At 33.5% G+C, this 25,357-nt stretch overlaps 1 protein-coding gene across 1 annotated transcript; it reads right to left on the minus strand.

The window, feature by feature from the left end:
* Positions 1 to 28: 28 nt before the first annotated feature.
* Positions 29 to 24,947, minus strand: LOC140447350 (uncharacterized). The gene is made up of 6 exons (XM_072539954.1): positions 24,761 to 24,947; positions 24,520 to 24,706; positions 24,243 to 24,461; positions 20,738 to 21,055; positions 17,564 to 17,668; positions 29 to 6,587 (listed from the first exon to the last, which is right to left on the minus strand). The coding sequence occupies exons 1-6, from the start codon at positions 24,854 to 24,856 to the stop codon at positions 5,995 to 5,997; spliced, it is 1,518 nt and encodes a 505-aa protein (XP_072396055.1). The 5' UTR covers positions 24,857 to 24,947; the 3' UTR covers positions 29 to 5,994.
* Between the last annotated feature and the right edge of the window lie 410 nt (positions 24,948 to 25,357).

Here is a 25,357-nt window from a genome sequence, read left to right on the forward strand (position 1 = left end):
TTTAAACAATAAAAATAAAACAAACAAAACGTGTGTATAGATTTCTTTATGGAAAAACTAAAAAAGTACATAATACTATCAACTACAATTCTAAAACCTTAAACATTCAATACACTAATAGTTATCAAGCACTTACATAACAATGATATTACATAGATATTCAACAAAACTTATGAAATACGGTCAGTCTTAAAAATAAGCCTATATTGTTCCCACCTGTACAAGTATAAAACTGTCCCTTCACACATAGTATCAAAATGTAAAATAGGCGAACTTCGAGAATATGGCGAAATAGATAGATTACATGTATCTTTGTAGGAACTTTGTTGACACATTTTTTTTTAAATCAGATATTAAGAAATCAGTGGACTATATCGTCGGCTGTATGTAATAGTGGCAGAACACAAAAACTGGTAATTTTTCAAAACAGGGGTTTAAAGTTTGTGTGCCAATAATTTTGTCTTTTCTGTTTTACTACATGGATTGGGATTTTTGAAAAAAATAAATTTTGAGTTATTTGAGAGAGCAATAGGTAGTCTTTAATTAATTGTAACACAGACTTTTAAATTTAACCGTTATTTTGAGTTGTGCCACTATTGCACATCAACATTTTGTCTTTCAAGACTAATTAAGGCAAATACAAGACTGGCATTTTTTTTGTTATTCCTATCAACTGAAATAAAGGTTTAATAAAGAATACTACAAGTTACTTGAATGAGAAAATGTGTTTATTAACAAATATAGGAAGAACGAAATAAAAAAGTATATATTAATAATAATAGGAAAAGTTATGATTAACAATGCTTTAAATGTCGATAGAAATCAGCTGAATTGGTAAAACACTCTTGTCTTCACAAAGGCTAGTAAGGTCTTTTTTCTTCTTTTTATTTCATGGCAGGCTGTCAGTTAAGTCTTTTCTAGTTCTATAATATCCATGCTTTCTAAACCTTTTCTTGGTAGTATCAACTGATCTGTACTCCTCTTGTGCAAATGAAGTTTTAAAATAGTAGTGAGTACCAGAGCTTCTTTTATATGAATTTCACAAATATCGTTGAAATTTATTATGAAATTTGTTTAAATTAGGTACTTGTTTTTTCCTTGGCCATCACAATTGTCTGAGTAAAATATGAATTTCAAATCGTAAGAATCGGTTTTTATAGATGTTTGTTCGAAATACATCAGCAGGCACAAACCAATTTCTATGGCACCTTTACTGCCTTCTCCTTTATGCCAAACATAGCTATACAAATTTCCCAGTCCCTTTTTCTTAAGTTAACACGTAGGGAACTGATATGTTGATAGCTTAGATTTATAATAGAAAGCCAAAACGTCTACTTTTGGTGGCGGTGGAGCAGCTTGTAGGTCAAAACAAGAACTTTTTGTAAGTTAGTTATATTCTCTTTATTAAGTGGTTTTAGCTCCCGGCTTAATTTTTTGCTCCCTATGATGATTATTATAAGCATCTTATAGGGCTATTTTTTCTTCACTGCTCGAAGTTTTATATTATTCACAATACTGACATTGATCTTTTTTGGGAGAAAAGAATTCATAATTAAATATATAATTTAAAAGTTGCAATTGCAATTGGCAATCAGCTTTATAATCATTGTACAGATCTGTCAATGTTTTGCCTCCTTCTATATATTTTTTTTAGGTACTACTTCGACAATAGTGGCTTTCCATTGTCGAAATTGAAGAAAGGTGTTTACGAACCCTGTTCATAGTTTCGTTAAAAAATGTTTTATGCATGCTATGTTTACCTCTTTGATCGTTGCTTATAAAGCCACTTTCCGTCTACAGCTGACGATATACAGTTATATGATCTCAACAGTTCAGATATAAGAGATTGAGAAGAAAAAACAGAGTAAGTTCTCCAGATTTCATTAAGAGAGCGTCCTACTACTAAAACGAGACTGGTTCTATTAGTAGATTAGCCAGATGACTTTCTTATTTGAAATTTTTCGTAACTCCAACAAATCCATGGGGTAAAAAAATTAAAACAGTTGAAAGATACTTGGCAGAACCAATCAAAAGTTATGTATGGGAATTCAAAGATAATGGTAGTAAAGAACTTGATTCAGAATGTGTGCCAAGAAGAACAAACGCCTGGCATATGAAAAGGGACCGTTATAAATCCAATATAGGTTAAGTTAGGTTAGGTTGTACAGAAGCATCCTGAAGATACCGTGGACAGACAAAGTCGCCAATGAAGAAGTACTACGGAAGATGAACACAACCGCGGAATTGGTCAACATCGTGAAAGGCCGTAAGCTGCAGTATTTGGGACATATAATGAGAAATCAAGGCAGATATGAGCTACTCCAATGCATTTTGCAAGGTAAAACTGAAGGAAAAAGGGCCCCAGGGCGAAGAAGAATATCCTGGCTTGCTAACCTGAGAACATGGTATAGAAAGACCTTAAAACAGCTATTTCGTATAGCAGCCAACAAAGTCATCATAGTCAGAATGATCGCCAACGTTTGGAACGGACAGGCCCCCTAAGAAGAAAGTTATAATGCTGTACCAGCGCCATCTGCAATGATTGAAGACGGACTGGACGTCTCATGTGTCTCTGAGAGTGTACTAGTTCGTCACAATTAATATTTTCTTATTCTTACCTCCTTGATAAACTTGCGCCTGTTCCTTCTTCCCATCATTTCTTCACTTGGCCTTCCTGTATTCCTTCGACCGATTGGTAATTTATCTCGTGCTATGTTTGCTAGTCTGTGTTCTCTAGTTCTACCAATGTGGCTTTTATTCTATCTTTTATTTAATCTATTGTACAGTTATTTATGTTCTATATCCATTGTCTCAATGCTCGTTCCAGACGTTTCAGTTTTTCTTGAATATATTTTGGGGTCATGTATTTGGGTAGTACAATCTTTTTATGTTCCTCTCTTTTATCTAGGATGCTGGTCCGAGTAATCTACACTTCTCTGTTAAAACAGGGAAAGTTTGAGCAAAGAATATACCGTAAACCAAGGCGTACAAGATGTCTCAATCAACAGCAACAATCATTTCCTTGCATTCTCTCTCGTTGTGTGTTAGAGATGTTTCATTTAATCAAATAATATTTTCTTGGATTGATACATGGCGTCAAAGACTGTCCACTGGATAATACGTATTAGACTACAATCTTCTCAAGCATCTATTCTTGTTGCCAAAAGATGGGTATGCAGTTTTTTATACATCAGGTTTGAGGCCCAAAATAAAGTGGTTAAGAGACACAATGAAAAAGACAATAAAAACAGTTCATATAACTGTAGGAGGTGATTTAAGTGATATAACCGGAAACACGTCTATTCCACGTAATCGGAATAAACGAAGAAATGTACATGTACATATATGAGAAGGGACATCAATGGAGATGCTTTGCTACTGAGAATAAATTGAAAAACACGAAAACGTTCTGTGCACATAACTATTTTCATAAATACACATGGAGTTTCCAATTTTTCACGTTGTGGCAGCATGGTGTAAGCTAGCAATGTCCTAATTATCGTCGATTAATTTGATACGTCAATCTCTGTAAAAGTTCCAAAAAGACACATTTAAAACGAAAATTCCCGAAGTTCGACGTCCTAACTTAATTATATTTAATACAGGAACCTTTTACTAAACTAAACATATAAAAATATTCGAGTCAAAAGAACACATTAGAAACAATTTAAAATTACTAGCTTTGTGGCCGTTTTACAGTCAATTCTTTTTAATTTTTTTTTTAATCGGTTCATTCAAATGTTTCTTTTCAGGAATTGGCAATTCAAAACAATATACTAAAAGAGAATAGCGCTAACTGTGGTTAATATAGATGAGACAGTGAACATTTTTGTATCAATTCCTATAATAGAGAGCACTTATGTTGAATTACAAACAGTAAAACCATTTGCTAACACTCATTGTGTTTAAGAAAATATTGTAATCCATAATGATGATGCACAGTTAATTCCATCTCTGTATATTCGTGCACAGCCAGAGATAAAAAAGAAAGGAAACCCTTACAAAGTTCATAAACAATACTTTGACAGTTTCTATGACCTAAAACTTCTAACATATGAATACAAATGGTAATTTGTAGTAAATTTTAGTAATTTTGTAGTAATTTGTACAAAAAAAAAGTTTCAAATAAAAGTTGTATTATTTTATCTGTACCGACCAACAATGTAGCAACAGACCAAATTTTGTATACAGGGACTGCCCAATAAAATGCATCTTCAATATTTCAAATGGGACACCCTGTATTTTTTATAGTTTTGAGTCGCCCTGCATTTCCTGATTACCAATATATAACATTGTGTAGCATAAGTTAAATTATACACAAAATCAATTAAATAGGATGATATGGCAACAAGATGGAGCACCGCCACATAATGTCGTAGCCGTTCAAGAACATTTAAATAATCAATTTAATGTGTGGATCGGCAATAAGGGTACCATTACATGGCCACCAAATAGTCCCGACCTAACACCATGTGATGGCTTTTTATGGGGGTTATTAAAAGAAAAGGTGTATTTTGATTCAAATACAAATGGTCATAATAACAATATCTGACGCATTAAAAAGAAGATATTAGTTGTGCATTGATAACAATGGAGGGCACTTTGAGCATCTATTGTAATCTTAAATGTAGTATTGTATCTTAAATGTAGTATTGTAAGTCATTAATTTTGTTGACTTTCTAAATATACTTTTTCTAAATATATTTTTTTCTTATCTTAGTATAGTATAGTAGTACCATACGCCATTATAGAACAAAACTAATGTACACTTGTATGTACACTTAATACACTATGTTATATATTTGTAGTCAGGAAATGCAGGGCTACTCAAAACTATAAAAAATACAGGGTGTCCCATTTGAAATATTGAAGATGCATTTTATTGGGCACTCCCTGTATACAAAATTTGGTCTGTTGCTACACTGTTGGTCGGTACAGATAAAATAATACAACTTTTATTTGAAACTTTTTTTGTATTCCTGAAAATAAGGAAAATAAGTAGGGAGTCAAAATATAATGAGAAACCCTGTACATATTTTTGTTGGTTTTCAAGTAAATTTTTTTAGGTTTTTCTATTACTTTTTTTGTTGTTGTTTCTTGATTTTTGGTCATTTTTAGTAGTTTTTAGCTAAGAAAACATTTGACAACAAAAATTTGAGCTTTACATAACTTTTTCGGTACAATTCTCAAAAATTAGGCATTTATGAGGCGTATCCTCTTACAGTATAATTACTCCATTTTTATTGCAGAAATCTATGTTGTATAATGTTACAAAGATATGATAAAGACAGAAAATGTTGATACATTTAAATCTGATTTTTAAAACACTTATGAAATCTGATTTTCTCAAAATTCTAAATTTTGAGTATTTCTTTATTAAACTGAGGTATCGACTTACCATTTGATTTTAAGCGTCTACAATTTCCTGTGCGTTTGGCTTTTGCAATGACGATAAACAAATCGCCAGGTCAATCCATGTTTGGCGCATAGACAATCATTAGTCGCGATTTCGCGCATCGAAAAACCGTCATCGTTGTTACGTACATAAAAAAATACCAAAAATGTTTATTAGAAAGCATTACCTTGATTAAACTTTTTCCATACAGAATTTTTTTGAGTATTTTTTTGGTTGTCTCTTTTAAGTTTTAATTATTGAACTTTGACAGATTATTTAATTTTAAGGCAGTATGAAGTTCACCGGGTCATCTAGTTATAGAATTTTCCTAAAACTAGACTATACAAGCCTCTAATAACTATGTATGAGCTGCAATTTTTGTTAATGTCTCAAACTGTAAACAACTGTCACCCTTTACACTCGTCATATATCTAGAACCCTTCCTGGGAGTGAAATTAAAAAGATCGACTGTAAATCCACAAAACTTTTCAAAATACTTACCTCTCAAGAATATTTGTATACATGTGGCAACTCTAAAAAATCATTCGCTGCTCAGTAAGTAATAATCTTTCTTTACTTTAAGAAGTGTATGTAGGAAACTATGTTTGTATAAGTCCATCAAGTTCCTTAGGCTCGTCAATGTCTTCAGTCACAACAATTTCAGGCACGACGTTTATATTATCAGCCTCTATGTTAGCTACCTCTATTTTCTTGGATAGTTCCATATACGTTGGAAGTTTAGAATAATCAGCTTGTACATCGATACTAGAAAAGCTGTTTATAAAAGCCGGAAAGTCCTGGACTAGATCGAAATGAGCAGCTCTAGATAGGATAGAAGGGACGTCCTTCTTAGAATACGGTAAACGCACGACCAACAGCTTCCTATCGCTAGAATTCTTCTTTGTTTCTTCTTTAATGAAGTTGAAGGTCATGTAGTCCAAGCCGGATGAATCGTCATCCGTGTACGGGGGATTCACATAGACGATATGAGTTGATAGTATCAGATTATCGCTACAAAACTTCTCGACGCTTTTTTCCTCCACTTTAGTTAGATTAATTCGATCGACGATTGTTTCTGGTTCGGAAAAACTTTCGATGCAATCGATGATCGCTTGGACTACTTCGTTGTGCTTTTCGAAAGATGGCTTGAAGAGAACTATCACTTTTTGGATTGGTTCGTTTAGAAGTTCACCTACAAAAAATATTAATATTCAATTATTAATATTTTTAGAAAAAGTATTTTATTAGACGCTGTTGGAAGTCGCAGAAATGAATATTATAAGAGTTTTTTTTTTTTATTTATTTATTTATTGCTAATTTACAATTTACTTCAATACAGTAATAAGTAAATATGATGTATGTTCTTGGCTTGTGGCAGGTGTCGTCCATTGACGACTCTCTGGAATTTACCTAGCAGCTAGATCTTCTGGCCAAAGTCTTTTTAGACGTCTGTCAACCAGTGGGGGGTTGAATAAATCGTCTATGAGATGGTTTGGATGATCTGCGCTGCGATTCATGTATCTTCTGGAGTGGTCGGCAATCACATCATTGATGAAGGGGATGTTGAGGTCTGCATGAAGGGTTTGGTTTGACACATACCATGGGGCTTTAGCTAACATACGAATAGTTTTTGACTGGAATGTCTGCAGTATTTTGGTGTTGGATGGTTTGCTACAGCCCCACAGCTCAATTCCGTATGTCCACACTGGTTTGAGTATTGTTTTATAGATGGTCAGTTTGTTTTCTAATGAAAGTTGCGATCTTCTGTTGATTAGCCAGCTCATATTTTTAACTTTTAGGTCGAGGTGTCGTCGTTTGGCTGCAATATGTGATTTCCAAGTAAGTTTTTCGTCTAGATGAAGGCCCAGGTACTTTACTTCTGTTTTTATAGGTATAGGTGAATTATTTAGGTGTAGTTATGGACATCTAATTCTTCGATTTGTGAAATTTACTTGACAAGACTTGTTTGTGTTGACGTTTATTTTCCAGCATTTAAGCCAGTCTTCTAGTTCATTGAGATGATTTTGCAATTTGTTAAATGCTAATATTTCGTTGATGTCTGATGCTAGTATACTAGTGTCATCCGCAAATGTTGCCATTAGTGTATTTTCGCTAATAGGAATATCAGCAGTGAAGATTTGATAAAGGAATGGGCCAAGCACACTGCCTTGAGGTACTCCGGATTTTATTTGGTGGTAGTTGGATAGAGCACCTTCGAATTTAACTTGGAAGTATCTGTCGGACAAGTATGATTTAAGGAGGAGGTAGATTTGGTCAGTTAGCTGAGCTTTTATTTTAAAGAGAAGACCCTCGTGCCACACTCTATCAAATGCTTGCTGTATATCAAGGAATGCTGATAGACAGATTTGTTTCCCTTCTAGGCTCTCTTTTATTTTGTTGACTAATCTATGGCAATGTTGTATGGTTGAGTGATTTGACCGAAAACCAAACTGATGATCTGGGATAAGGTTTTCTATAGGTATTATTGTTTCTATTCTGTTAAGGATTAACCTTTCGAAGACTTTTGATAAAGTCGGAAGGAGACTTATTGGTCTGTACGAACTGGCTTCAGTTAGAGGTTTACCAGGTTTAGGTATCATTATAATTTGTGCATACTTCCATTGCACTGGAAAATAGCAGAGTCTCAGGAGGCTATTAAAAATAATGGTTATTAAGACGACACCTTTTCTTGGGAGTTTTTTTAAGATTTCGCCAGTTATAAAGTCAAATCCTGGAGCTTTATGAGGGTTAAGCAGGTTGATTTCGTTACGGACTTCGTTTGGTGAGAAGTATTTTAGTGGTAATGATAGCTGACAGGGTGCATTAAGGAAGTCTCTAATTTTCCCGTCGTTAATATCGTTGGCCTGTGGGGTGGAGAAGACGGTTGATAGATGTTCTGCAAATCTGTTGGATTTTTCTATATCTGAACGAGCCCAGGTTCCATCATTTTTCCGAATTGGTGATTTCATTACTACCGGCCTTTTGAATTTCTTTGTGGCTTTCCAAAGAGAGTTGTCGTCAAGAGAAAGGTTTGTGACATATCTTTCAAAAGATTCGTTTTTGGCTGTTTGGATAGCGGAATGAAGTCTGTGTGTGAGCCTGTTTAGATTTGTTTTATCTATCGCGTTTCTTGTTCTTTGCCATTTGCGACGGGCTTTTCTTCTTTCTTCTACTAGTGTTCTAGTGTGGAGGGGTATACTATACCTTTCATCAATGGTTTTTTCCTTTTCAGGAGTAACTTTCCAAGCGGCTTGTTGTATTTGTTCCGTTAGATATTTTACAGCTTCTTCAATATCGTTTTTGTGTTTGAGTCGAATGTCAAGAGATATTTTTTCATTGATTTCTTCTTTGAATTGAACCCAATTCGTGTTACTGGAACATAGCCTTGGTGCAAGAGTTTTCCAAATTATATTGGTACTTAAAGTAATCAAGATGGGACTGTGGTCCGAATGTAGATCAAAACTGGGGGTAATGTCGCTGTGTATTTCAGGTATTCCCTTAGTTATAGCAAAGTCTAGCAGATCAGGAATTTTGTTGTTATCAGTGGGCCAGTATGTGGGGGTACCAGTTGTTAGGTATTTCAGGTTATTATCTTGTATGATCTTTAATAGATTTCTGCCTTTTGGAGATATCAGTCTTGCTCCCCAGGTTGTATGTTTTGCATTCCAGTCCCCTGCCACTAGGAAATGTGAGCCAAGTTGTTCAAAAAACTCTCTGTATTCCTCCAGGTTGATGGTATGGCGTGGTGGGCTGTAGATAGAAGCTATTGTTAATGGGAAGGTGAGCGCTTGTACTTTTATGATAGTACTCTGAATTTTGTTGGTGATATATGGAGCAAGTTCGTAGTGTTTTATAGCTGTACGGATTATTACAACTGAACCAGCGTGGGCTGTTCCATCTGGATGGTTTGCGTAATAGACAGAGTAGTGTGGAATTTTTATAAAAGACCTCTCAGTTGTGTGACTCTCAGATACAAGTAGGATGTCTATTTTGTTTAATTTTAGAAATAGTATAATTTCTTGCACATGGTTTGTTAGACCATTTGCGTTCCACTCTGCTATTCTAAGTGAGTTAGCCATTACGACGTTATATTTATTACTGTTGTAAGCATGCTTAGTATCATGCTGTTTTGGTATATCAATTGTGCAAACATATTTTTAAATTCGTTGAGGAATTCTGTAAGTTTATTTGAAAGCTCTGAATTATTGTTGTTGTCTTGTGAAGAAGTATTAGTTGCAGCAACTTGAGCATATGTTACATATGATTGGCGTATGTGGTGAGCATTATTGTTATTATTATTTAGGCTTGCAACTCTAGGTATAGGAATGCTGCTTGTTATATTTTTGTTTTTCGAATTTACTAGGTCTTTATATATAGCACATCCTTTATAGTATGCTGGATGATTGCCATTACATAAGGCACATGTTGCTGGTGTGTCGCGTGCTTTTTTGCAGGTTTTTGTATCATGTGATCCACCGCATTTAACACAGGCGAATGGCCTGAGGCAGTAACTTTTTGAGTGCCCGTATTTTTGACACCTTGTGCATTGTACTATTGTATTTTTTATTCTAGGTGGTTCTACTGTTATTATGCAGTTTCGTAGGACTTGCAGGTTAAATATGTTTTTGTTGTTTTCATTTGGCTCTATATCGACAAAGAATAAGGGCAATGGTTCTTTGGTAACTCTATGTCTAACATTAATTATGTTGCGAACTTTAAAACCCTTATTATTTAATTCATGCGAGATATCTCCTGTGGGCGTTGAATGATGTAATCCTCTTATGACAACTCTATAGGCCCTCTCTTGTTTCGGTTGGTAAGTGTGATGTACAATGTTTTCTTTTCTAAGGTGCTGTATGAGTCTCCTGTAGGTGTCTGAGTTTGTAGGGTTAATTTTTACTGTATTATTTGAAATGGTTTTGGTGTAATAGGTTTCGGCCGCAGTTGCAGTTGAAAGGTTTGCTATCATAGCACTATAGTCAGTAACTCCATAAATATAGATTGGTGGCGGTGAGGGATCTTTTTTGGTTATATTTGTGTTTGGTGTATTTGATAAATTGTCTGTTTGTTCATCTAGATTTTCTTTTGAGAGGGAATCAAATCTGTTTTGTGTTTGGATTTGGTTGGGAATTTCTGAAGTTTTTTGTCTTTTCACCCTTTTTCTCTTATTGCCAACTTCTTGCCAAGGATGTTTATTTTCGTTTTCTGTTTCGTTAAGTTCTACGTCGCTATCGCTATCCGTGTAGTTATTTATGTTTTGTGATGATGAGAGTGAGCATTGAGGGTTTGTGGATACTGTTGTGTATTGGGACTGAATAGGGTTTTGAGTGTTATGAATATTTTGTGCAGTTGATTGACTAGGAAATTGTACTTGGTTTGGTATAGCTATTTGGGTTGGAATATATATTTGGTTTAGGCATGACATTTGATTTGTTGTCTGGTTAGCAGATGGTGTTTGATTAAAATACAAAAATGGTACTTGCGGTTTTACTGCTGTTTGGTTTGACTGGCTCTGGTTATTTATTGTTGGGACATCCTGTATACTATTCATTTGTTGATAAATTGGTTGGCCATTATTATCAAATCCTAATAAGTTCCCCGAAGGGAACATATTTCTTTTGGTTGTTTGACTAATCACTTAGTTTTTGTTCCTTTTCACTTTAACAATTTTTTGATGCTGATAAGATAATTACTAGTTAATTAGGTAGTTTTACGATAAGGAAGTTCTCTAGCGCTTTGAATGACGGTACGTGTTCACGCTTCGAGAATCAGATTGCTACTTTTTATATTATAAGAGTTAACAAGGTATTTGTGACACTTTTAAAATAAGTGAATCATGTTCCGGTAGTAAAATAGCGAAGAAAGCAAGAATAACTTCAATAGTTGAACATTTAGAAATTAAAAAACAAGGATCTTGGCCTGTGAATAGAGTAGAACAGGGGCGGCTCGTTATAGTAAAGATGGTGAGGCACAATACACCTGAGGAATATTATTATTATTATGGTTAGCTTCTCTTTAATCGCCGGAAGGTCGATTTTGTGACGACATAACGTGAATTAAAAATAATTACTAATACCACATATCAAAATATTATGAATCAGATGTCCTTACCAGGTCTCATCAGCGTTGTACAGCCATATTAAGCAAAATATACATTACATGTTACATGACAACAACGAACGATTCTGTTGTTGCAACAATCAGTTGCCAAAATAAAATTATTGTACGCAAACAATGTATCTACAAACAGGTGATAATTTCACCTGTAGGGTATTTTGCAGTAAATTTCTGGTCTTAACAATGTCTGTCTATTTTGTAGAATATAAAAAACAATATCAGTTTGATGAAAAATCAATGAAAAATATCTAAAAAAATATGTACTGAGGCTCTTCTAAAAAGCTTTTAAACCTACTGCTTCTCTTATTGTGTTTTCATCAAAATCGCGACTATTACGAATAAAATAAAAGGTTTCAAGTAATTTATCCCTATTATTATTAATTGTTAGAATTGTGCGTGAAGTAAAATTCCAGCGAGTTGCTGCATTAGAAGGTATACGATTTCCTCCAATTTGTTCTAAAACTTAGGTAAGCTTTTTATATTTAGAAAAATAAGAAGAAATCCCGGATAATGTTGAGAAAAAACTTTAACCTGTTGAATTGAACTGTACGCGTTACTTAAAACTAAATTAAATACATGTTCATAGCAATAAATGAACATTGGTTGTGGCGCTACAGATTTATTTTTTACCTGTAGACCATTCACTTCTCCCAACATCACAGAAACTCCATCGTATGTCTGAGCCACTAATTTACCATGCAAGTTAAACTTTCCGAATTTGGTACCTAGATAAAAACTCAAATAAATCTTGGGCAGAACGCCCGGAACTTACATCGAAAAATCCCATGAATCGTTCGACTGCTTTATCGTTTATTACGTAACGAAAAATTACGGATAGTTGTGGATGGTATTATATTATGGATAGTTATATCAGTGGTCTCATCCACCTGCCAGGAAAATAACATTGACTTTGAAATTTCTTCCTAAATTTTTATTTATTACAAAAGGAATTAAATCGATCAATTGATTTTGTATGATTTTAGATGTCCCAGAAAAAACCGATCTAGAGTCATTATCATTTTCTAAAAATGTTTTTAAATTAGTGTCAAATTTACTAACAAGAACAACTAACTCTTTGAAATTACCGCCATTTAAAGAATCATTAGATTCATCATACCCCCTAAAAGGTAACTCTTGCATACAGAGATGTAACGTAATATCTATAAGGCTTTTTAAAATTTTCTTTAACCCTAGCATTGAAATTTTCAATGTCTATTTTACGCGCATTGTCTAGTGCTGTGGCGATATTTTGCTTTTGTTTTTTCATAAAAGAGTAAGCTTGCTGTTCGGTGTAATATGTTGAGAACTTTTATTGTGTAACAATAGACTCAGAGACAAATTTTTCAAATGAGTATAATCAGTTTTGGACCAAACTTTGTCGCTAGTAGTAGTTGTGCCATAAAATACATGGCCCACAAAACAATTTATTTGATGTTATACTACCCGTATGCTATACGAACTTTTCATACCGTGCATTTTAAAATCTACAGTTTGGTTTTCCGACTCCGCCGATAGAAACAAGACGTGTACTTAGTACTTATATCTGGAATGGGTCTTTTTACTTTCTTAACTATATATAATTTATCATCATATGAATGACTTGAAAAACTCTGCTGATTGACTAAAAAGTGTACGAGATCACAAGTATTACGAATATTTACATTTACCTGGGAAAGTTGTGATAAAGTGCTCTGTGCTAAATCCATTTTTCACTAAAATCGAAAACGTCAAACGTGACCCGCCCGTATAAACAGAAAGTAATATAACTACCAAGAAACCACGATGTATGAAGGTCAAGTATACCTAACTACCAGAACCCCGAGAACCACGCTAAGAGGCATGCCTCAAAAGGATAGTTAAATCTGAGTTTCGAGAATTTCAGGTTGAATTTTGTCACTGCTTGCACAGCTGTGACAGATCATAAATATATCTTGTCAATTTTACGAAACGGTAATATGCTAGACAAGGAAACGCGAGGCATGCCTCAACTGTAATAATTTGAGAGAATGAGATGGATATACTCACATGTATACGACGGAGCGTAGATAGATGATAGATAGATAGATAGATAGAGAGATAGATAGATAGATAGAATTTATTCATCCATAAAGTTTACACAATTCTTACAAAAAATGTATAAATCTTATCTGACTAGACAAAATTTTAGTACAAAAGAGTAGAATCTATAGTAAAAGTACACATGATTAAAATAAAACAGTGATTACAATAAAATAAATCAGAAATAAAAGTTACAAATACAAATTTAGAACTGTTGTTGAAAAAATGTTAAAAATCCATCAACACTGTAGAATGTGTTGTCCATTAAAAATGGATACACAGTTTGGCGAAAACCTTTATGTGAAGAATTACTGAGAGTTAATATATTGACTATTTTATTGTAACATTTTATTCCAATATATTCAGGTGCATTGGGGATACACCTAATCTAGAGAAAGTTTGTCGAAAATTTGATTTACCTCTAGTATCATGTGAGTGAATGTTCTCATTTCTGTCAAACTTGAGCTTGTTTTCCTCAATGTGCAATATTAATTGGAAAATTAAAAGGCTGGGTAGTGTTAAAATATTAGACTTCTTAAATAATGGCTTGCAACTATATGAAAATGGAACACCATACATACTTCTTAAAACTTTCTTTTGAGCTATAAATGCCCGTTCAAGATGAGATGAGCAACCCCAAAATATACTCGGTTCGCTATTCCCAGTCCGAACTGTCTAGTGAATTTAGTAATTATTTTTTTACGAAGTTAGTTAATTTTTGACAGACTAGAAGTGGCTGAAAATTACTATACAAACAAGCACACGTACTCATAGCCAATATTAATAGTAAACAAACTAAATACTAAATAAAATAGTATTTAGTACTGTACTATATATTATATATTTAGGAATTCTACAGTATTCACTGCCTTCCCTCGCTCAACCGTTTCCATCTCTCTATGTTGTTCCATTCTCTATCGTTTAGTCCTCTCTTACTCATGGCGTCGTCTACTTCGTTCCTCCAGGATTTTCGGGGTCGTCCTCTTTTCCTCCTTCCTATGGGGCTCCATTCGGTTATTCTTTTTATCCATCTGCTGTCGCTAGTTCTTCTTACATGTCCATACCACTTTAGTCTTTTTTGTTCTATATATGTTAGTATGTCTGTTTCTATTGATGTTCTTTGCTTTATTTCGTCATTACTTCTCCTATCCATTCTTGTTACTCTGCAGCATCTTCGCAGGCATTCCATCTCTGTTGCTATTATCTTACTGCTGTTTTTCTTGTTTATGATCCAATTTTCGGCCCCATATGTCATAATACTTCGCACTGATGTTTTATAAATCTGCGTTTTTGTCTTCATATTTAGGTGTCTATCCCACCATACTGAGTTAAGTTGTCGGATTGCTGTTCTTGTTTGTCCTAATCTTTGTGTAATTTCTTCCTCTGTTGTTGCCTTTTTCGTGATTATAAACCCCAGGTATTTGAATTTATCCTTTCCTTTGATTGTTACGTTGTCATCAATCTGTAGATCTTCTATGTCTTCTTCACTTGTAGATAGGTACTCTGTTTTCGCGAGGTTAATATCTAGGCCAGCCTTGGTATATTCTTCTTGTAGTTTCTTCATCATGTAGCTGAGGTCGTCTTGGTCTTGTGCAATCACTACTTGATCGTCTGCAAAACTTAACGTATATAGGTATTCGTTCCGTACCGGTACTCCCATGCCTTCGCATTTTCTTTTCCATGTAGTCAAGGCTTTCTCTAAGTATATTTTGAATAGGGTTGGAGATGTGGAACAACCCTGCAGGAGCCCTTTTGTTGTGGTGAAGTCTCCTATGATTCTTGTTCCCATTTTAATGGACACTTTATTTTCTTTATACAGAGCTTTTGTAGCTTCTATGAGTTCCGTCTGTATTTCTAATTTGTACATTGCCTCCCATAGTTCTGACCTTGGTACAGAGTCATACGCCTTTCTCAGATCCACAAATGCCAAGTGTATATCTCTATTTTTTGCTTTTTTCTTTTCCAACAGTTGTTCCAGTGTGTATATGTGGTCTATGCATGATCTTCCTGCCGTGAAGCCTGCCTGATCCTCCCCGATTTTGCCTTTTATCGCTTGCTCTATCTTTTCTCGCAGTATCTTCCCATATAATCTTCCTATTGATGATATTACGCTTATTCCTCTGTAGTTTTCGCATCGTTTTCTATCTCCTTTCTTAAATATAGATGTCATATATGCCGCCGTCCATTCCTTTGGGAGCTGTTCTCCATTTATGGCTTTCTGAAATATCCATTGTATCATCCGGTGTAATTTTTTTGATTCGTATTTTATAAGCTCAGGTGAGATGCCTCCAGGTCCCGGTGCTTTCTTATTTTTGATTGCTTTTATGGCCGTTCTCATTTCCCTATCTGTTATTTCTATTTCTTGTTGTGGGAATCTGCTTCGTCTTCGCCTGTTTTCTTTTCCAATGAATTGTGGTCTGTGTTCTGTTAATAGTTCCTTGTAGTAGTCCTTCCATTCTTTGTCCTGTATATTTCCCAATTTAGTTTTTTCTTTTGAGTTTTGTTTCAATCCTCTCAGTACTTTCCATGACTCCGAAGTTCTTGTACCTCCTATATATGTTTCAATATTTAAGCAGATTCTTTCCCATTCTTCATTCTTTTGCTGTGTTATTTGTTTTTTCACTTCTCTATCTTTTTCTCTATATTCTTTATTCTTTACTGTACTAAACTATACGAATTACCGACAATCAATATTTATTTATTTATTTGCACCATATAATAAATACTTATAAATTATAACAACTAAAATATATTTCTTAAATATATACTACCCAAAATTTTATGGGTTTAGTATACACTTCCACTATTTGGAATAATTCTTCTTTTTTCAAAGGAAGAAGTCTGCAATAGTAGTATATTTGAGCTATTAATACTGAGAAGTAGGAATTTTTGTGTTGTAGGTTTCCGACAATGAATCTGTCAAAATATGCCCGAGCTAAGCGAATGGAGTATATTAAGCCATACTGAAGTACAGATTGGACTAAACTAAAGTAAATCATATATATCAAATGAGACAGTTTCTCTTAAATTACGCATTATATAGCTACATGTACTTAACTTTGCTGATACATGATTTATTACGTGAGTTCCCCATGTAAGTTTATGATCTAGGGTTACCCCCAAAAATTTCGTTGTAGTATAACTTTCTACTGATTTGCCATCAACACGTAAATAAAAGTCAGAAATTGGAGTTAAGTTTTTGGTAAGAAACGCATAAAATGCGTTTTTGTTACGTTGAGCTTGAGTCCAATATTTCTACAATATGTGCTAAATTCAGTAGATGCAACATTGGTATTTTCCACCAGTTGTATACTATCACTGTGAGACATGAGAATATTGGTATCCTCAGTATACTGAACAATTTTATCTGGCATTGAACAAAACGTGTTTAGGTCACTTACAAATATAATGAAAAATAAAGGTCCCAGTATTGAGCCTTAAGGTACACCCATCATACATTGAAGTTACATTTTCCACTGTGACTACTTGAGTTGTATTACTCAGATAAGATAGGACCCAATTGTACGGTATACCAGGCACTCCAATATCCGGCCGGTACATTATGAAGAACCCTTACTTACAAATATAAGGCGTCAGGCCGTACCTATTTTTATTTTTATCACAAAACTAAAGTTATTTAACAAATTTCAAAAAGTTATATTGCATTTAACGAATTGATGATGCAATAAGTAACGTAAATAATCGATTGATATACTGGGTGAGGCACTACCTCACCTGCCTCATGGGACTAACCGCCACTAAACGCTGACTAACTAAAACGAAATGATTCATTTAGTATATATATATATATATACGGTCTTGTCGAACATTTAACGTTGTCAAAGATATTTTCACGAAATTTATTTTACATTCATATAATATAACGGATTTATGTCAAATATAATAAATATAACGATGCTTTGTTATATGATTCAAGAGAAAACAAAATAAAAACATTTACGTATATTATTCTTATAACAGAATTTTACTCACCCTGATTGCGGTATTTATGATTCCATAGATACAAAGAAAATAAAACAAATGGAATCAAAAAGCTAGCACCTACGATACCAATCACCAAAGGTCTTCCTTTTCGAACTAAAAAAATAATTATTGTTAAAGGAAAGACCATGTATAAAGACCGGTTAGTAAATAATTAAGCGATGATCAGTGAACATCAATCAATTTTTAAAATTTCAAATTTAATTCCAATCACTTGAAAAGTAAATTATTTAATTTCATATATTTTATATTCAGTAAGAATATTGGATTTGGTTCTGAAAAAAGAAAATGAAATGAATATAATATTTTTATATAATTTATTACACACAAAATTTATTTTATTAATGACATTTTGAATATAGTAAGTGAATAAAGTTTTTATTTCTGAGCCTTCAGAAGTATTGTGGACTGTATTCCTTGTATAAAAAATATTTATTCTGACTTTAACACTTTTATTATAATAATTTTATAAAAACTTAAAATTAACAAAACCAAAAAAGAATGTCTTATTTCTGCTTTACAGCTACGCGTGGTGTCGTTGTCGCTAGTGTTCGATGCATGCGCCCTGTGGTCCGTGCAGGGACGGCTCTTGCACTGTTGACTGCTGAACAGTAAGCATTCAGTGGTACTATACTATATACTCATCATCATCATTATCATCATCATCATCATCCAGCCTTCATTTCTTACGTCCACTGCTGGACATAGGCCTCCCTTAAATTCCTCCATTCTTTACGATTTTGTGCTCTTTGTTGCCAATTTTTGGTGATACGCCTGATGTCGTCAGCCCAACGTGTAGGTGGTCTTCCTCTACTATGTTTGTCCATCGTGTGTCGTGCATTCTCGGTACATGGCCTGCCCAGTTCTATTTCAGTTCCGCTATGCGTTCCACAACATCAGCAATACTCGTCCTTCTTCGCAGATCTTAGTTTCTTATTCGGTCCCAAAACGTCACTCTCAGCATAGACCGTTCCATTCGTATCTGTGTCACTCTAAATTTCGAAGCCGTAATCTTGGTTAGAGTCATAGTTCTCGCCCCATAGGTCATGACCGAGACCGAGAGTTATACTATACTATAATTTTTTTGAAAAATTAAAGGCAAATATCGAGCACAATTTTAATAATCAAATCTTGGTGCAAGATTTGATTATTAAAATTATGCTCGATATTTGCCTTTAATTTTTCAAAGTTCATTTATTCGATCATTCAACCTTATATCAATACAATTTTTTTAACAAATTCTCTTCAAACCATTCTTCAAAAATATTTGCATCCCTATTTCTGTGGTAATCGTCTGAACTCTTTGTGGTCGAAAAAATTAAGCATGCGTCGGGAATAACGCCCTCATTATTTCCGGCATGACGGATGATAAATATTTTACCATTACTGGAACGGCTAGAGGAATAGCATTTCGTGGTGCCATCTTGCCAGGATGATTTTGACATATTACCTTTAGCTAAAATCAAAGTTTCGTCTAAAAATACAACCTGCCTTTGATTATCACAGGTTTTATTATTGATGTATTTTCTTAAAAATGCCACCATTTTGATACAACGTTAGAGAGTTCACACAAACCTAAATGTTTCCGTACTCTCGACAAACTGGTTAAACTAATATCACACAGTTTCTTGTCCATTATTTTTTGCAACAAAGCACTCTTTGTTACATGTTCTTTACATATTATAATATAATATTTTTAATTGCTAACTTAATTAACTGCATTAAACGCAAGCATCACATGTGCGTTTCTGAACTGCCATAATAGATGCCAATGGACCCATGTTATTTTTTTCCAAAATGAAATAACTTTCCACTTTCTGCACTAAACGCCGTTCTTCTGGAGAAACACTGAGGTTGCAAAAACTGTTCGTATGTTTTAAATAACATTTTTTTGAGATTGACCATTTTACTAATGTTATTAGTATAAAAAATTTGTATATACTAAGATATTAAATAATATCAGATCATTTAATTTTGAACCATCAACAAAAATGTAATAAGTATAATGACAAGTATTTGCTGGTAACACGATCTTCACAGATATCGATGCCGTTGTACATATTTATTGTTGATAACAGTCTTTATATATCATGAATCATTTTTCAATACATTGCATATCGCTAAACTATATTGCAAAGTCATAACTTAGACTATTTGTTAACCTACATTATACGTCACAAGAATATAAACAAAAATCATTAAAACATGTTTGTTAATAAATTCACTGTAAGAATATGATAAGTCGATAAGAGAGAAAACAAAAGTGAGGGATGTTAGACAAGAAGTTGCAAAATTGAAATGGAGATTTGCCGGACACAACATAAGACAAAAAGAAGACCGATGGAACAAAATTCTTACAAGTTGGAGACCGTGGGAATATAAACGAAGCAGAGGAAGGCCCCAAATGAGATGGGCAGATGATATCAAGAAGCACGTGGGCTCTAGGTGGATGACTATAGCGACAGACAGAGAAGAATGGAAAATGATTGGGGAGGCCTATGTAGAAAGATGGAACGAAGAAGGCTAATTAGAAGAATATGATATTTTATATTCCGTAAGTCCTATCAATAAAATAAGAAAACTTGTTGAGCAGCTCTGAGTGACACAACAGAGCAGTAAAATGTTATACATAAAGATGTAATAGATATCTTCGCTCACTTGGTCCACTAGTAATAAACTTATCAGAATTAAATGGGAAACCTGTCTTTATACATGGTCTGTCCTTCAGTAACACAACAATATTGTTAAATCAGGTTAGGTTGGTTGAAGTTACAGTATACATATTCTAAAGTTACCTTTTGGACCAGTAAAGAAAAAAATGAAGACCTTGAATCAAGATCCTTGAAGACATCCTTTTTTTAAACAATCATAAAAAGTGAAAAAATCATTTTTTGCCTATAAAACGTTTCTTGTACATTTTAGAGAAAAATGATTCAAATAAAAGTTGTAGATCTTAAGAAGTTCTTTAATTTGTGAGTTTCTATGTACATATTATAAAGATATATAATAATTATTATTAATTCTTCTTGTAAAGTGCAAAACGATTCGTTTCAAAATTTGTTTTGAAGGCCATTTATTCAGAGAGTGTAAAAACTTCTTCAAAAATAAGTCGTTTGAAAAAAAAAAGGATAATACATTCCTATTGACGTAATATAGTATACTTACCGATATGTACTTTGGGAGTTAAAGTTTTGAAACAAATATCCTCTGGACAACTCTTTGCAATTACTGAAATCGCAAAATAGTAGTCACCTTCTTCACTGTACGTAATATACTCAAAATCAATTGACTTTTCTTGCTCGGCTGCTAACAGTCTCACATCCAGCATGAGGGAATGTTTTTCTTTTTCCCTGAACACTTCCACCTTGTAGTGGCTGACTTTATATATTTCCGGCAACGGCTGGATCTTTAAAATAATTCTGTTGGCATTTGTAAAGTCTATGTAGGAAAAAATTTGACGTTTGGTAGGAGGCACAGTGTTTCCTAAACAAAAAATTATTCTGTGATATTACTCAATTTTTGAGCTATCACAAGCAAAGGTTTAACATAATTGTGTCTAGTGACAACAGATGACCAAAGTGCATTGATTAAACAACAAGGTTTAAATACAGTGGAACCTCAATTATCTATCTCTTTATTAACCATCACCTCTGTTACTGTCAGGGTCCATACATAAGTTATATTGACTACACAAGTAAAAATTTACTCATCAATTCATTTTGTTTGAGCATTGCGATAAGCCAAACGAAATTCGTTGAAATGTACACATGTTGCAGTTATGCCAATGCCACATTTTTTATGTAAATAATTTTTGTTCTTATTGATAACTATGCTCTAAAAGCATAGTAATGATACTATGCTTTTAGAGTTCTATTTTTAGAATCGCAAGCCGAAAATAAAATCGCACAGCACAATAATTAGTGATTCAAATTCGAACATTGATTGTGTCGTTTGATCAATTAAGTTTTGAAAAATGGAGCATTCCACATCTGAAGCATCAAAAATAAAACCTGTTGTTTTGTCCATTGAAAAAAAAAAATAAAATTTATTGCACAACTAAAGATAGGTGTTTCTGAGAAATTAAAAAGTATGCTTCGCAAATGGAATCATTGGATGGCCGAGTGAAACATCCTAAGCTAAGACAATGAAAAAAGTCACAAATGAATCACTCGACACGGCTCTGTATTTGTGGTTCGTTAAAAAAAGAAGCGAAGGTGTTCCTTTATCTGGACCAATTGTTCCCAAAAAAGCGTTGTTTTTCAATATGAAATTGAATGGTAATCGTTCATTCAAAGGAAGCAGCGGTTGGTTGGAAAAGTTCAAAAATCGCCACGGTATATGGGAACTGAAAATCGAAGGTGAAAAATTGAGCACCGCAAGTATTGAAGTCGTTGACGAATATAAAAGAAAGTTTCAAGCTATGATCGATGAATATGGTTTGACAAGCGATCAAGTGTTCAATGCTGATGAAACTGGTTTAAACTACAAAGCATTGCCAACGAAAACACTCGCTGCACTGTCTGAAAAATATGCATTCAGATTTAAAACGCAAAAGCAACGAATCACAGCAATGATGTGTTCAAATGTAAGTGGTGACCATCGCCTTCCTTTATTATTGATTGATACAGCAAAAAAAGCACGTTGTTTCTAATACAAATATGAACGCGCTTTCCGTTAACTACTACGCACAACATAGTCCACTGATGTCCCAGGAAATATTCGCTGACTGGCTCAAAAAGGTATGTATTGCAAACCAAAATTTGTTTATCTATTTTTCTAATGTCTTGTTTTTTAGGTTTTTATACCGGACATTCAACAATACTTGCAAGCAAAAAAATTGCCACCAAAGGCGATTCTCATTTTGGACAATGCATCTGCCCATCCTGAAGCCAGTATGCTGCGAAGTGACGATGGAAATATCACATGCTCTTTTCTGCCTATGAATATATCATTCATACAGCCAATGTATCAACCGGTCATTGAAACATTCAAAAGATACAGAAATTCAAAATTTCATTCATTCATTCATTCAAAAATTTATTCAAAATCTAGTTATGACTGGAAGCATACAATTTAAAACACGCAGTCGACAATGCTGTGAATGCTTGGACTGATGTTTCGGAAGTATCGCTGAAAAGAGTGTGGAATAAATTATGGCCTGAATCAACTCAAGATGAAAATGCCCCCTTGACAGCCCAGCGTGATGCGGTAACAAATGAAGTTAAGGCTGAATCAACTGTTTTGTTTTAGTTGCTTAAAGATGACATAAACGAATGGTTAATTTGTGACAAGGACGCAAACAGCTATCGATTGCTGACAGATGATGAAATCATTGAAATGGCAACAGAGGTGGACCAAACTGATTGAGAAGCAGACACAGACTTTGACATTGGCGATGATGCTATTGCAACTTTCAAAGATTTGCATAAAGAAGCTAGAGAAGCTGCATCGCACATATAATCCATCGAGTGGTATTCTCAGCAAGAAGAAGCAAATAAGGTAGATTTGATGATTTTATGTGAAGATTGGAAAATGTGAAGTAACAACAAAACAAAGATTTCGGAATATTTTAAATCAAATTGATTCAACTGTACTCAACATAAATCCCTCTTATATTGTCAAATATAACATACAAATAAAATTTGAGAGTTATACTATGAATTTTTATTATTTTTTTAATGTTCTATTAACCATCTTTTTGGATTATTCATCATACCCTAGGTCCGGTGCCCTGATGGATAATCAAGGTTCCACTGTAATTATATCACTTTAAGTACCCTTAAAATATCATATATGCTTAACTCAGTCAAAATTCAAACAGTTACAAAAACTGGAACCGATAACTAAGTATTTTAAAAGATAGAGGTGGGAGCTAAGGTCCCAATATAGTGAAAATAACAGTGTAATTCAATGTTTTAAAAATTGATAAATTTCAACAACACTGAGACAAGTCATGTCTCTGAAGAATAGACCACTTAACGTGGTGTATGTAGAAGACATAATTTAAAAAGACTTATTAATACAAATATGTAGAGAGATTTTAAAATGCTGTTTTTTAGAAGAGTACTTCCAATGAAACTAAACCGAGAAGTATTATCTTACTGGAAAATGTCTTGTCAATGCAAAGGAAAAAGAGAGGGAGAGAGTAAAAATACATTAATAGTGGACGGTATGATATAAATAATAAATAAAAACATACAAAGAAGATGCTTTTTATGCAAACAGAAAAATATTTTAATTCATTGCCAGAACAGGATATAAAGATAAGAATAGGAGATATCAATGCAAATATTGGAAAAGAAGAAATGTATAAGCCAGTACACATAGTTTAAGCAAACACAAAATTACCAATGAAATACACAAAGATTATTAAAGTTAGCAGAAATAGAAGAACTGTCTGTTAAAAGCCAGAAGTTTGCTCATAACAACATCCATAATGGTTCTTGCCTAGCCCCAATTGTAAATATATCAATCAAATAGACCATATGCTTCTTCAAATAGAATATTGGATGGTAACAGATACAAGATCTTAGAGAGTCACAGATGAAGATAGTGATCATTTCCTGGTAATCCCAAAACTTAATCAAACATTTGAAAGAAAAAATAAAAGCAGAGTTTACATACCTAATCTTTGAAACTAAAAATACATATATGTTCATAGTTTACTCACTAAAGTACACAGAATCAGGAATACTAAACAAAATCTTTTTGTGTGCATATTGACTGTTGTATTCAGAACTGATCTCTAACAAGAATGGTTTTCCAATCCCTTCTATTCCTTTCCAGTAACAATCATATTTTAATAGATCCATATAATCATCATCTTTGCCCACATTAAAAATTTTACAGGACTGATAATTTCCATACTCTGATAACTTCACTAGAGCCTCTAAAAATAAAAACGGACGATATACGATTGTTACCAAAATACTAATAAAAACACCTACTTTTCCATGCGACCGTAGGGTATATCTTCATAGAAAGAAAGTTATGAAGAATTTCTTGTTCTAACTGCAGAAAAACATCTCCAAAATCGATTTTTACATGATCGCTCCTTATAAAATTTGGAAGGCAACAATTTTCTGCACTGTAACTAAGTTCAGTATAGCAATTATCTCTTAGATTGTTATTTAACTGAAAAATATTTAAAGGGATTATTGAAAGTAGGTTACAAGAAAAGGTGTTTACCTTTCGGCATTGAATAGTCTCGTTTTCATTGCATATTTCAAATGAATATATATGTAAGGGATAACATACAAATAACAGTACTATAAATAACATCATGTTTACTAACAGTTTTTGTTACATTTTTTGAAATACTTTAAAGAACATATGTTTTGGCTTTCCTAAACAGGAAACGTTATGGCTAACTTGTCAAATGAGTTTTTATTATTGCACCATAAGGCAGATAACCAGTATTACTGACAATTTCAAAATATTTTTTCGAAGCTATTATCCATAATAAAAACTGCAATAAATACCTAAAAATAATTTATTTTTAAAATATGCTTAAGTTTGAATAGACTAATCAAATGAAGAGTATTACCATTATTCGCATCCAATGTGGCTTTTGATTATGTCGTGATTGAGTTTGCATAATACACTTCATATTAGAATTCATAAAATAAATACAATACATTTTAAACAAACCAAGAATGTTGCTTAATTGCCTAATGAATAATGAGTTTACATATCATAATTTTATATTATTGTATCTCTTGGAACTCAACCATAGTTCATTGCTCATTCATTTGCTATAATAAATATTGATAGTTAATGTTAAAT

The sequence above is a fragment of the Diabrotica undecimpunctata genome, chromosome 8 (genome assembly GCF_040954645.1).
Source record: "Diabrotica undecimpunctata isolate CICGRU chromosome 8, icDiaUnde3, whole genome shotgun sequence".
In the NCBI taxonomy this organism is placed as follows: Eukaryota; Metazoa; Arthropoda; class Insecta; order Coleoptera; family Chrysomelidae; genus Diabrotica; species Diabrotica undecimpunctata.

Bases quoted from the DNA above. Each gene is read 5' to 3' on its own strand.
- LOC140447350 (XM_072539954.1), bottom strand. From the start codon at position 24,856: ATGATGTTATTTATAGTACTGTTATTTGTATGTTATCCCTTACATATA. The intron at 24,707-24,760 runs GTAAACACCTTT...AATATTTTTCAG, and splicing joins AGACTATTCAATGCCGAAAG to TTAAATAACAATCTAAGAGA. The intron at 17,669-20,737 runs GTAAGTATACTA...TTATTTTTTTAG, and splicing joins AACTCCCAAAGTACATATCG to TTCGAAAAGGAAGACCTTTG.